The sequence below is a fragment of the Acipenser ruthenus genome, chromosome 50 (assembly GCF_902713425.1).
Source record: "Acipenser ruthenus chromosome 50, fAciRut3.2 maternal haplotype, whole genome shotgun sequence".
In the NCBI taxonomy this organism is placed as follows: domain Eukaryota; kingdom Metazoa; phylum Chordata; class Actinopteri; order Acipenseriformes; family Acipenseridae; genus Acipenser; species Acipenser ruthenus.
In genome coordinates, this window is record NC_081238.1 from 805,846 (window position 1) to 819,541 (window position 13,696).

A 13,696-nucleotide genomic window follows, 5' to 3' on the forward strand; every position below is an offset into this window, starting at 1 on the left:
CCCCCTTCCCTCCCTCTCCCCCTCCCCTCCCTCTTTCTCTCAGTGTTTGGTTTCTAGTTTGAGGGTTGGGCGAGACATGAATCGACAGGAAATCTGACTCACAGCCTCCCTGCCTCCCTGTCGCAACACAACCACCCCAGACTCAAACACACAAGTAAGTCCGGAACTTTTCATCTTCTTTTTAGCTTTAGTGTTTTTCTGAATAAGTTTGTTTGCACGGTGATTTTGAAGTTTTCTCTGTGATTATACTCTGCATTTACCACAGAGTACATACAGTACCCTAGTTTGTTTTTTTAATATGCTTTACCACACCTCTCTGTGCTTTACCAGACCTCTCTGTGCTTTACAATGCTTCCCTATGCTTTACCAGACCTCTCTGTGCTTTACAATGCTTCCCTATGCTTTACCACACCTCTCTGTGCTTTACAATGCTTCCCTATGCTTTACCAGACCTCTCTGTGCTTTACAATGCTTCCCTATGCTTTACCAGACCTCTCTGTGCTTTACAATGCTTCCCTATGCTTTACCACACCTCTCTGTGCTTTACAATGCTTCCCTATGCTTTACCACACCTCTCTGTGCTTTACAATGCTTCCCTATGCTTTACCAGACCTCTCTGTGCTTTACAATGCTTCCCTATGCTTTACCAGACCTCTCTGTGCTTTACAATGCTTCCCTATGCTTTACCAGACCTCTCTGTGCTTTACAATACTTTCACTGTGCTTATGCAATTTGCTGCGGTTTTACTGGGTGAAACAGACTTCATTGAGGGGAGCTCTGAGCCCCAGGACTGGGTGCAGCAGCAGCAGCAGGGCTAGTGTGAGTTTGTAACCCTGCTCAAACTCCTGGCTCCTGATCATTTCAATATTAATAATAATAACAGACTTCACTGAGGGGAGCTCTGAACCCCAGGACTGGGTGCAGCAGCAGCAGCAGTAGGGCTAGTGTGAGTTTCTAAGCCCTGTTTGGACCCTCACACCCTATTGATACATAGTTTAGTTTGTCTTACAGTTTCTGTGGGTGGATGCGTGTCACTTCTCTGGATTGAACCCACTCTGATGCACAGCCAATGTCTAACAAGGGAGCAGTCAGCAAAGCTCAGCTGGACGAGTTCTGTAGACATTTTGCAAGGAAACGTGATCCGCTACTGCAGTCTGTTTGCCATTGCGTCAAACCAGGAGGGTTTCAGATTGTTTGTCTCCATTTGAATGCAGGGATAAACAGAGCAGATGTTCCAGAGCTAATACCAGCCTCTAAGTGGAGTCTCATTGTATGATAAATATATTTAAACACACCTGCTTATTTGATTAGGATCATTGGTTCTCAACCCTGGTCCTGGGTAGTGGTGAGGGCTCTGGACTCTTGACCGGAGGGTCGTGGGTTCAATCCCAGGTGGGGGACACTGCTGCTGTACCCTTGAGCAAGGTACTTTACCTAGATTGTTCCAGTAAAAACCCAACTGTATAAATGGGTAATTGTATGTAAAAAAAATAATGTGATATCTTTTAACAATTGTAAGTCGCCCTGGATAAGGCGTCTGCTAAGAAATAAATAATAATAAACTCATAGTAAAACCAGGAATGGATCAAACTTTTATGCAACAGGAGTCTTATTTCCATTCCTGCATATAGCAGGGGTACTCAGTCCTGTTCCTCGTAATCCAGTCCAGGTTTTTACTCCAAGCAGGCTGTAATGTAGTTGACTGAACCAGCTGAGAGGCAATTAACTAATTCAGCCTGGTTGGAATAAAGACCAGGACTGGAATGGATCTCGAGGGCCAGGGCTGAGTAGCATTGCTGTAATATGAGTGGCGTGAATGCAGTGTAACTGCGTGCGCATGCTGCAGGAATGCTTATGACTGGACTGGAAAATCTAGTTATTCCTGGCAACCTGTTTGAAAAACAAAAAACAAAACAAAAAACACTTTCGATTAATAAGAGAAAAATGCAGAAGTGAGAAAGTGGCTCTGCTCCCCGGTTTCACTTCCACGTCGACACATTTCAACAAAAAAAAGCAAGATATTTGCACCCGGAATCGAGAATCTCAAGCCAAATTTAGAATTCTGGCAAAAAAAAAAAAAAAAAAAAAATCTGGGGAAGCATATCAGTGTGACACCTGCTGCGCGGGCATGAGTGCACACCTGTGCAACGCTAACATGCTTCCCCACCTCACTCTGTGTAGCAGCCAGGCGCGTTCTGTTTCTGGTTCAGAGAACTTCTTAGAAAGACCGCAACTAGTCAAGCATTGCAAAGGACAGGATATGAAACACAACTGTTTTTATATAATTAGCTGTGCCAGCACATAAGTGAAGTATGTAGTCGGAGTTTAAAAATAGACAGATAACTTTTGCTTCTGATAATTACGCGTTGTGATGAATGGGAAGCTCTTGCTGTGTAATTGCTGGCAGATCCAGGGTGTGGCCTTTAGGAAACTCTGAGCTCCCCAGAGCGTTTGTCTAGGAGATTTAACGAGTGGAATGCGTCTCGTAATTATATCAGTCAGGTGACGCCCATTCCCCCATCGCCAACGAAACTAGACAAAAAGAGATCTGGACAACTGGATAAGCGCATCACCAGATCAATGCAAAAACAGAAACCGCGCCCTCTGAATGGATGCAACGTGATGCGCTTGAAAACTTTGATTTCAATCGTCAAGATACCTGTAGAAACTAAGACAGGCAGAGAGATGGAGGCCAAACTAAAGAACCTCTTAGTGAAATTCTTTGACACAAGTTGTACCCATGGAGTAAACATATCGCGGTTTGTTTTGCATATATCCAGTGTCACAGTTATCAACTTCATCGTATTGATAAGCTCTAGTTTTGAGTGTGCGGCCGTGGCCGGAGGTTGCCAACAGGTCTTGTTAAAAAACAGTCAAACACAGCGTCGTTAGCGCCCGAGAGACCGCTTCCTCTGGTTAGTACAGAGATATAAATAGCGCGCTGTGTCGACCTCAAGTTATCACCAGTCGAGATAATAAGACGTGCTTTTGAGATAACGAACTCCAAACCCCGAGAGAAGGCTGCTTTATCTGATATACCGGTGCACATTTTAATCTGGTTTTACATAAAATACCGTTTGATAAACAGATAACACGTTTCCCTGTTTTGTCAAAACAAGGAAGTGTGCATTTTGCCAAATGTTGGCTTTCCAGAGAGATTTTAGAAACAGGCAATACACACACTGCTGTGCAAAAGTCTGAGACAGGTTGCATTTCTCACTCTCATGCATTATGAGCATCAATTTCCTCAAAGCCTCCGCTAGTGTTTTCACTATTATAAAACCTTGACTCGCATAGAGAAGGAAACACATTGAGTGCAATATCTCCCATCACTCGATTTTCAAGCTGTGGTATCCGAAGCATAATCCACAAGCACAGAGAAACATCATCTGTAATTAACAAACCCAGGACTGGAAGACCCCAAAAGCTGTCTAACAAGGATGAGCAATACTTGAAGATAATATCCTTAAGGAATAGAATGAAGACAAGCGTTGAATTGACAGCAGGACTGGCAGAAGGCACAGATGTCGTTGTCCATCCATTAACAGTCCAAAGCACCTTTGACCATTGCTCCACAGTCCAGTTTCTGTGTTCTTGTGCATATTTTAGCCTTTGTAGTCTTGTTCCCCTTTCTTAACAGAGGTATTCTTACTGCAACACATCCTTCAAGTCCTGATTTTAAGAGTGACCTTCATACTGTTAATGGATGGACAACGACACCTGTGCCTTCTGCCAGTCCTGTTGTCAATTCAAAGCTTGTCTTCTTTCTATTCCTTAAGGATATTATCTTCAAGTATTGCTCATCCTTGTTAGACAGCTTTTTGGGTCTTCCAGTCCTGGGTTTGTTAATTACAGATGACGTTTCTCTGTGCTTGTGGATTATGCTTCGGATACCACACCTTGAAAATCGAGTGATGGGAGATATTGCACTCAATGTGTTTCCTTCTCTATGCGAGTCAAGGTTGTTATAATAGTGAAAACACTAGCGGAGGCTTTGAGGAAATTGTTGTCGCTCATAATGCATCAGAGTAGAGAAATAATGTGTGTCTCTCCCTCCTCCTCCCCTCCTCTCTCAGGATGCTCCTGTTCCGATCCTCGCCGGCTCAGTTCTCTGTAACTGCGCGGGAGGCTGGGCTGCACGGCTGGCGCATTGAGAAGCTGCAGCCTGTGCCTCTGCCTGCGGATCAGCTGGGATCCTTCTTCACTGGAGACGCCTACCTGGTGCTGAGCAACCGGGGCGAGGAGAGCAGCCTGCACATGTGGATCGGTGAGACGCTGAGACACGCCCTGAAACACACTGCCCCCCTCCCTCTGTATGCCTCCCTCCCTGTGTGTGTGTGGATAGTACAGTAACGCTGTGTGTGTGTGTGTGTGTGTGTGTGTGTGGTACAGTAACGCAGTGTCTCTGGGTGTGTGTGTGTGTGTCTGTGTGTGTGGTACAGTAACGCGGTGTCTCTGGGTGGGTGGGTGGGTTTGTGTGTGGTACAGTAACGCGGTGTCTCTGGGTGGGTGCGTGTGTGTGGTACAGTAACGCGGTGTCTCTGGGTGTGTGTGCGTGTGTGTGTGTGTGGTACAGTAACGCAGTGTCTCTGGGTGTGTGTGTGTGTGTCTGTGTGTGTGGTACAGTAACGCGGTGTCTCTGGGTGGGTGGGTGGGTTTGTGTGTGGTACAGTAACGCGGTGTCTCTGGGTGGGTGCGTGTGTGTGGTACAGTAACACGGTGTCTCTGGGTGGGTGGGTGTGTGTGTGTGTGTGTGTGTGGTACAGTAACGCGGTGTCTCTGGGTGGGTGGGTGGGTTTGTGTGTGGTACAGTAACGCGGTGTCTCTGGGTGGGTGCGTGTGTGTGGTACAGTAACACGGTGTCTCTGGGTGGGTGGGTGTGTGTGTGTGTGTGTGTGTGGTACAGTAACGCGGTGTCTCTGGGTGGGTGGGTGTGTGTCTGTGTGTGTGTGTGTGTGGTACAGTAACGCGGTGTCTCTGGGTGTGTGTGTGTGTGGTACATTAACGCGGTGTCTCTGGGTGGGTGGGTGTGTGTGTGTGTGTGTGTGTGTGGTACAGTAACGCGGTGTCTCTGGGTGTGTGTGTGTGTGTGTGTGTGTGTGTGGTACAGTAACGCGGTGTCTCTGGGTGTGTGTGTGTGTGGTACATTAACGCGGTGTCTCTGGGTGGGTGTGTGTGTGTGTGTGTGTGTGTGTGTGGTACAGTAACGCGGTGTCTCTGGGTGGGTGGGTGGGTGTGTGTGTGTGTGTGTGTGTGTGTGTGTGTGTGTGGTACAGTAACGCGGTGTCTCTGGGTGGGTGGGTGGGTGTGTGTGTGTGTGTGTGGTACAGTAACGCGGTGTCTCTGGGTGGGTGTGTGTGTGTGTGTGTGTGTGTGTGTGTGTGTGTGGGTGGGTGTGTGTGTGGTACAGTAACGCGGTGTCTCTGGGTGTGTGTGTGTGTGTGTGTGTGTGTGTGTGGTACAGTAACGCGGTGTCTCTGGGTGTGTGTGTGTGTGTGTGTGTGTGTGTGTGTGTGTGTGTGTGTGTGTGTGTGTGTGTGTGTGTGTGGTACAGTAACGCAGTGTCTCTGGGTGTGTGTGTGTGTGTGTGTGTGTGGTACAGTAACGCAGTGTCTCTGGGTGTGTGTGTGTGTGTGTGTGTGTGTGTGTGTGGTACAGTAACGCAGTGTCTCTGGGTGTGTGTGTGTGGTACAGTAACGCAGTGTCTCTGGGTGTGTGTGTGTGTGTGTGTGTGTGTGTGGTACAGTAACGCGGTGTCTCTGTGTGTGTGTGTGTGTGTGTGTGTGTGTGTGTGTGTGTGGTACAGTAACGCAGTGTCTCTGGGTGTGTGTGTGTGGTACAGTAACGCAGTGTCTCTGGGTGTGTGTGTGTGTGTGGTACAGTAACGCGGTGTCTCTGTGTGTGTGTGTGTGTGTGTGTGTGTGTGTGTGTGGTACAGTAACGCAGTGTCTCTGTGTGTGTGTGTGGTACAGTAACGCAGTGTCTCTGGGTGTGTGTGTGTGTGTGTGTGTGTGTGTGTGTGGTACAGTAACGCGGTGTCTCTGGGTGTGTGTGTGTGTGTGTGTGTGTGTGTGTGTGTGTGTGTGTGTGTGGTACAGTAACGCGGTGTCTCTGGGCGTGTCCTGCAGGTGAGAAGTCGTCCCGGGATGAGCAGGTAGCCTGTGCCATGCTGGCCACTCAGCTGGATGATTTCCTGGGTGGGAACCCGGTGCAGCACCGGGAGGTGCAGGGGTTCGAGTCCCCCGAATTCATGAAGCTCTTCCCCAGAGGAGTCACCTACAAGGTGGGGCTGGGGCCTTAGAACAGCTTCCATAGCAAAGTGTAATACAGCACTGTGACAGCATGGAGGAGTGTAGGCAAGCATTGTAAAGCACAGAGAGGTGTGGTAAAGCATAGGGAAGCATTGTAAAGCACAGAGAGGTGTGGTAAAGCATAGGGAAGCATTGTAAAGCACAGAGAGGTCTGGTAAAGCATAGGGAAGCATTGTAAAGCACAGAGAGGTCTGGTAAAGCATAGGGAAGCATTGTAAAGCACAGAGAGGTCTGGTAAAGCACAGGGAGGCATTGTAAAGCACAGAGAGGTATGGTAAAGCATAGGGAAGCATTGTAAAGCACAGAGAGGTGTGGTAAAGCATAGGGAAGCATTGTAAAGCACAGAGAGGTGTGGTAAAGCATAGGGAAGCATTGTAAAGCACAGAGAGGTCTGGTAAAGCATAGGGAAGCATTGTAAAGCACAGAGAGGTGTGGTAAAGCATAGGGAAGCATTGTAAAGCACAGAGAGGTATGGTAAAGCATAGGGAAGCATTGTAAAGCACAGAGAGGTGTGGTAAAGCATAGGGGAGCATTGTAAAGCACAGAGAGGTCTGGTAAAGCACAGGGAGGCATTGTAAAGCACAGAGAGGTATGGTAAAGCATAGGGAAGCATTGTAAAGCACAGAGAGGTGTGGTAAAGCATAGGGAAGCATTGTAAAGCACAGAGAGGTGTGGTAAAGCATAGGGAAGCATTGTAAAGCACAGAGAGGTGTGGTAAAGCATAGGGAAGCATTGTAAAGCACAGAGAGGTGTGGTAAAGCATAGGGAAGCATTGTAAAGCACAGAGAGGTGTGGTAAAGCATAGGGAAGCATTGTAAAGCACAGAGAGGTATGGTAAAGCATAGGGAAGCATTGTAAAGCACAGAGAGGTGTGGTAAAGCATAGGGGAGCATTGTAAAGCACAGAGAGGTCTGGTAAAGCACAGGGAGGCATTGTAAAGCACAGAGAGGTATGGTAAAGCATAGGGAAGCATTGTAAAGCACAGAGAGGTGTGGTAAAGCATAGGGAAGCATTGTAAAGCACAGAGAGGTGTGGTAAAGCATAGGGAAGCATTGTAAAGCACAGAGAGGTGTGGTAAAGCATAGGGAAGCATTGTAAAGCACAGAGAGGTGTGGTAAAGCATAGGGAAGCATTGTAAAGCACAGAGAGGTGTGGTAAAGCATAGGGAAGCATTGTAAAGCACAGAGAGGTGTGGTAAAGCATAGGGAAGCATTGTAAAGCACAGAGAGGTCTGGTAAAGCACAGGGGAGCATTGTAAAGCACAGAGAGGTCTGGTAAAGCACAGGGAGGCATTGTAAAGCACAGAGAGGTATGGTAAAGCATAGGGAAGCATTGTAAAGCACAGAGAGGTATGGTAAAGCATAGGGAAGCATTGTAAAGCACAGAGAGGTGTGGTAAAGCATAGGGAAGCATTGTAAAGCACAGAGAGGTGTGGTAAAGCACAGGGAAGCATTGTAAAGCACAGAGAGGTCTGGTAAAGCACAGGGAAGCATTGTAAAGCACAGAGAGGTCTGGTAAAGCACAGGGAGGCATTGTAAAGCACAGAGATGTATGGTAAAGCACAGGGAGGCATTGTAAAGCACAGAGAGGTATGGTAAAGCACAGGGAAGCATTGTAAAGCACAGAGAGGTCTGGTAAAGCACAGGGAGGCATTGTAAAGCACAGAGAGGTGTGGTAAAGCACAGGGAAGCATTGTAAAGCACAGAGAGGTGTGGTAAAGCATAGGGAAGCATTGTAAAGCACAGAGAGGTGTGGTAAAGCATAGGGAAGCATTGTAAAGCACAGAGAGGTGTGGTAAAGCATAGGGAAGCATTGTAAAGCACAGAGAGGTGTGGTAAAGCATAGGGAAGCATTGTAAAGCACAGAGAGGTCTGGTAAAGCATAGGGAAGCATTGTAAAGCACAGAGAGGTGTGGTAAAGCATAGGGAAGCATTGTAAAGCACAGAGAGGTGTGGTAAAGCATAGGGAAGCATTGTAAAGCACAGAGAGGTGTGGTAAAGCATAGGGAAGCATTGTAAAGCACAGAGAGGTGTGGTAAAGCATAGGGAAGCATTGTAAAGCACATAGAGGTGTGGTAAAGCATAGGGAAGCATTGTAAAGCACAGAGAGGTGTGGTAAAGCATTGGGAAGCATTGTAAAGCACAGAGAGGTGTGGTAAAGCATAGGGAAGCATTGTAAAGCACAGAGAGGTGTGGTAAAGCATAGGGAAGCATTGTAAAGCACAGAGAGGTGTGGTAAAGCATAGGGAAGCATTGTAAAGCACAGAGAGGTGTGGTAAAGCACAGGGAAGCATTGTAAAGCACAGAGAGGTCTGGTAAAGCATAGGGAAGCATTGTAACGCACAGAGAGGTCTGGTAAAGCATAGGGAAGCATTGTAAAGCACAGAGAGGTCTGGTAAAGCATAGGGAAGCATTGTAAAGCACAGAGAGGTCTGGTAAAGCACATAATAAAATAGGGCAAACTAACCCTTATGTGAGTTTCCCACAGTGCTACACAAACCCATTATTCACATTGAGCTCTCGACAGAAATCAGGTGCTGATTTAACCATTCCTGGTGAAACGAGTGCAGAAACAGCGGCTCGGGTTTGTGGCGATCGCTGCGTTTCTTACTCTGAGGAGAACAGCGATCCACGCAAACCCAAGCAGCTGTTTCCGCGCTCGTTCCCCACGGAGCGGTGAATGAGCCCGATGGACTCCAGTGCCCTGCGCGGAGCTCGGTGCTGATCATGCCGATCGGTCTTCCCGGCAGGAAGGGGGAGTGGAGTCGGGGTTTAGGAAGAGCCGGCCAGGCTCCGCCCCTCCGAACCGACTGTACCAAATCAAAGGGAAGAGCAACATCCGAGCGAGAGAGGTGGAGCTGAGCTGGGGCAGCTTCAACAAGGGAGACTGCTTCATACTGGATCTGAACCAGGTGAGAGGGGAGAGGGGGAGAGGGGGAGAGGGGGAGAGGGGGAGAGGGGAGAGGGAGAGGGGGGAGAGGAGGAGGGGAGAGGAGGAGAGGGGAGAGGGGAGAGGGGAGAGGGAGAGGGGGGAGAGGAGGAGAGGGGAGAGGGGGGATGGGGAGAGGAGAGAGAGGAGAGAGGGGAGAGAGGAGAAGGAGAGGGAGAGAGGAGAGAGGAGAGAGGAGAGAGGAGAGAGGGGGAGAGGGGAGAGGGGAGAGGGGAGAGAGGAGGAGGAGAGAGGGGGAGAGGGGGAGAGGGGAGAAGGGAGAAGGAGAGAGGAGAGAGGGGGAGAGGGGAAGAGGGGGAGAGGGGGATGGGGAGAGGAGAGAGGAGAAGGAGAGAGGAGAGAGGAGAGAGGAGAGAGGGGGAGAGGGGGGAGAGGAGGAGAGGGGAGAGGGGGGATGGGGAGAGGAGAGAGAGGAGAGAGGGGAGAGAGGAGAAGGAGAGAGGAGAGAGGAGAGAGGAGGAGAGGGGGGAGAGGGGAGAGGGGAGAGAGGAGGAGGAGAGAGGGGGAGAGGGGGAGAGGGGAGAAGGGAGAGAGGAGAGAGGAGAGAGGGGGAGAGGGGAAGAGGGGGAGAGGGGGGATGGGGAGAGGAGAGAGAGGAGAGAGGGGGAGAGAGGAGGAGAGAGAGGAGAGAGGAGAGAGGAGAGGAGGGAGAGGGGGAGAGGGGAGAGGGAGAGGGGGAGAGGGGGGATGGGAGAGGAGAGGAGGAGAGAGGGGAGAGAGGAGAAGGAGAGAGGAGAGAGGAGAGAGGAGAGAGGAGAGAGGGGGAGAGGGGGGAGAGGAGGAGAGGGGAGAGGGGGGAGAGGGGGGATGGGGAGAGGAGAGAGAGGAGAGAGGGGAGAGAGGGGAGAGAGGAGAGAGGAGAGAGGAGAGAGGAGGAGAGGGGGAGAGGGGAGAGGGGAGAGAGGAGGAGGAGAGAGGGGGAGAGGGGAGAGGGGAGAGGGAGAAGGGAGAGAGGAGAGAGGAGAGAGGGGGAGAGGGGAAGAGGGGGAGAGGGGGGATGGGGAGAGGAGAGAGAGGAGAGAGGGGAGAGAGGAGAAGGAGAGAGGAGAGAGGAGAGAGGAGAGAGGGGGAGAGGGGGAGAGGAGAGAGGGGAAGAGAGGGAGAGGGGGAGAGGGGGGATGGGGAGAGGAGAGAGGAGAGAGGAGAAGGAGAGAGGAGAGAGGAGAGAGGAGAGAGGGGGAGAGGGGAGAGAGGGGGAGAGGGGGAGAGGGGAGAAGGGAGAAGGAGAGAGGAGAGAGGGGAGAGGGAGAGGGGAGAGGGGAGAAGGGAGAAGGGAGAAGGGAGAGAGGAGAGAGGAGAGAGGAGAGAGGAGAGAGGGGGAGGGGGGAGAGGGGAGAGGGGAGAAGGAGAAGGAGAGAGGGGGAGAGGGGAGAGGGGAGAAGGGAGAAGGGAGAAGGGAGAGAGGAGAGAGGAGAGAGGAGAGAGGGGAGAAGGGAGAAGGAGAGAGAGAGGAGAGAGGGGAGAGGGGAGAAGGGAGAAGGGAGAGAGGAGAGAGGAGAGAGGGGGAGGGGGGAGAGGAGAGAGGAGAAGGAGAGAGGAGAGAGGGGGAGAGGGGAGAGGGGAGAGAGGAGAAGGAGAGAGGAGAGAGAGGGAGAGGGGAGAAGGGAGAAGGGAGAAGGAGAGAGGAGAGAGGGGGAGAGGGGAAGAGGGGGGATGGGGAGAGGAGAGAGAGGAGAGAGGGGAGAGAGGAGAAGGAGAGAGGAGAGAGGAGAGAGGGGGAGAGGGGGAGAGGGGGAGAGGAGAGAGGGGAAGAGGGGGAGAGGGGGGATGGGGAGAGGAGAGAGAGGAGAGAGGGGAGAGAGGAGAAGGAGAGAGGAGAGAGGAGAGAGGAGAGAGGGGGAGAGGGGGAGAGGGGAGAGAGGAGAAGGAGAGAGGGGAGAGAGGGGGAGAGGGGAGAGGGGAGAAGGGAGAAGGAGAGAGGAGAGAGGGGGAGAGGGGAGAGGGGAGAAGGGAGAAGGGAGAAGGGAGAGAGGAGAGAGGAGAGAGGAGAGAGGGGGAGGGGGGAGAGGAGAGAGGGGGAGAGGGGGAGAGGGGAGAGGGGAGAGAGGAGAGAGGGGAGAGGGGAGAAGGGAGAAGGGAGAAGGAGAGAGGGGAGAGGGGGAGAGAGGGGAGAGGGGAGAGGAGAGGGGAGGAGAGAGGAGAGAGGAGAGAGGAGAGAGGAGAGAGGAGAGAGGGGAAGAGGGGGCGGGTGAAGTGGGTTACCCAGCCATGTTGTTGGTGCAGAATCACTTGGATCCTTTAAGACCAGACTTGACAAAGTTTTGAATGGCCCCTCTCGTTGATAACGATTCCTCTATCCCTCTATCCCTGTGTGCCTGTCCCTGCGTCCCTGTGTTCACGTTCTCTCTGCGTCCCTGCGTTCACGTTTTCTCTCCGTCCCTGTGTCTCTGTCCCTGTGTTCATGTCCTCTCTCTGTCCCTGCGTTCACGTCCTCTCTGTCCATGCGTCTCTCTGTCCCTGCGTTCACGTCCTCTCTCTCTGTCCCTGTGTCTCTGTCCCTGCGTTCACGTCCTCTCTCTCTGTCCCTGTGTCCCTGTGTTCACGTTCTCTCTGCGTCCCTGTGTTCACGTTGTCTCTCTGTCCCTGCGTTCATGTTGTCTCTCTGTCCCTGCGTTCACGTTGTCTCTCCGTCCCTGTGTCTTTGTCCCTATGTTCACGTCCTCTCTCTGTCCCTGCGTTCACGTCCTCTCTCTGTCCCTGCATTCACATCCTCTCTCTGTCCCTGCGTTCACGTTCTCTCTCCGTCCCTGTGTCTGTCCCTGCGTTCACGTCCTCTCTCTGTCCCTGCGTTCACGTCCTCTCTCTGTCCCTGCGTTCACATTCTCTCTCTGTCCCTGCGTTCACGTTCTCTCTCTCTGTCCCTGCGTTCACGTTCTCTCTCCGTCCCTGTGTCTCTGTCCCTGCGTTCACGTCCTCTCTCTGTCCCTGCGTTCACGTCCTCTCTCTGTCCCTGCGTTCACATTCTCTCTCTGTCCCTGCGTTCACGTTCTCTCTCTCTGTCCCTGCGTTCACGTTCTCTCTGTCCTTGCGTTCACGTCCTCTCTCTCTGTCCCTGCGTGTCTCTGTCCCTGCGTTCACGTTCCTCTCTCTCTGGAAGGTGCTGATCTCTTGGAGCGGCTCTCAGGCCAACGTGTTTGAGAAGCAGAAGATGAACGAGATCGCCGCCCTGATCCGAGACACGGAGAGGCTGGGCAAAGCCACGGTGTGCTCCGTGTGTGAGGGGGAGGAGCCACCGGAGATGCTACAGGTACCACGAAACTGACCAGGAGCAGCATGCCTCAACACCCTGAGAGTATACAGACTGTATGCACCACGCACACTACCCCTGCCATCGCAAACGGGTTGCAGCTGACTAGGATTTTAGGATTGAGACATCATTTAAAATATATATATATATATTTAATACAGTTTTGTAATTTTTGAAAAGGAGTTTTTCTCACTTTTTAAAAAGCATGTTTTTTTTCTCTGTGTAATTCCCCGCCCCCTGTTTGATTGACAGGTTCTGGGACCAAAGCCGGCGCTGAAGGAGGGCTCTCCAGAGGAGGATCTCCAGGCCGACACCTCTAACTCCGCCTCCCTTTACAAGGTGAGCGACTGCTGCCCCCTGCAGGGCAGGATGAGCACTGCACTACAAAAAAAAAATCTGTAACATTCTGTATGTAAGCTTCCTATACGTAGAAATACTAAAACGAGCCTAATAATCTCAATGACGAACGTTTCCACTAGATTCAGGCTTTCTCACTGTCTTCTGTTTATTTTCCACTGAAGACGCTTGTCAAAAGCTTTGTGATTGATTTATTTTTTTTTTTTTTTGCAGTATTTTAATGTATAAAACCTTGTATTTGAGCTAAAACTATATAATTCTATAAATCGTACCATAGATCTCAAATGTGCAGTTCTGAAATGTTTTTCAACTAGGATGCAACAAGTTAGGATCACAGCGAGTTATATCTACAGTGACAGATTAGCAGTGCAATAGTGCAAGGATAGCGCATGAGCTGAGGATCCAGTAACGTGGTGCTGAGGTCAGGCGAGTCCAGCGCAGAGCAGGAGGGGCGGATCAGGAGATCTACAAGCGCAGGGAGGACGATGTCAGCGTATTTCCTGCTTGAGCGATTTTTCCGTGACTCTCGACTGATTCCCGAGTATCTCCGTGTCAGGTGTCGGACGCTACAGGGGCAATGAAGCTCAGCAAGGTCTCGGAGAAGAGCCCCTTCGGTCGGGAGCTGCTGGTTCGAGAGGACTGCTTCGTTCTGGATAACGGAGCCAACGGCAAGATCTATGTGTGGAAAGGTAAGCCACTGAACCTCCTTGTGCGCCGTCCTTCGGATGAGACGTCAAACAAACGAGCTCCTATTGGAAGTGACTCTGCAGCAGCAGCAGCAGCAGTTGTTGATGATGCATAGTTCATCCCCCTAGTCTTGGATAAAAGCGTC

General features: G+C 51.0%; 1 protein-coding gene across 1 annotated transcript; it reads left to right on the plus strand.

Annotated features, from left to right (window-relative positions):
• Positions 1-13,666, plus strand: LOC131721950 (macrophage-capping protein-like). Its single transcript, XM_059015355.1, has 7 exons — positions 1-154; positions 4,077-4,267; positions 6,129-6,283; positions 9,061-9,222; positions 12,358-12,507; positions 12,760-12,846; positions 13,421-13,666. Exons 2-7 carry the CDS (start codon positions 4,078-4,080, stop codon positions 13,664-13,666), a joined length of 990 nt encoding a protein of 329 aa, XP_058871338.1. The 5' UTR covers positions 1-154; position 4,077.
• Positions 13,667-13,696: the final 30 nt, after the last annotated feature.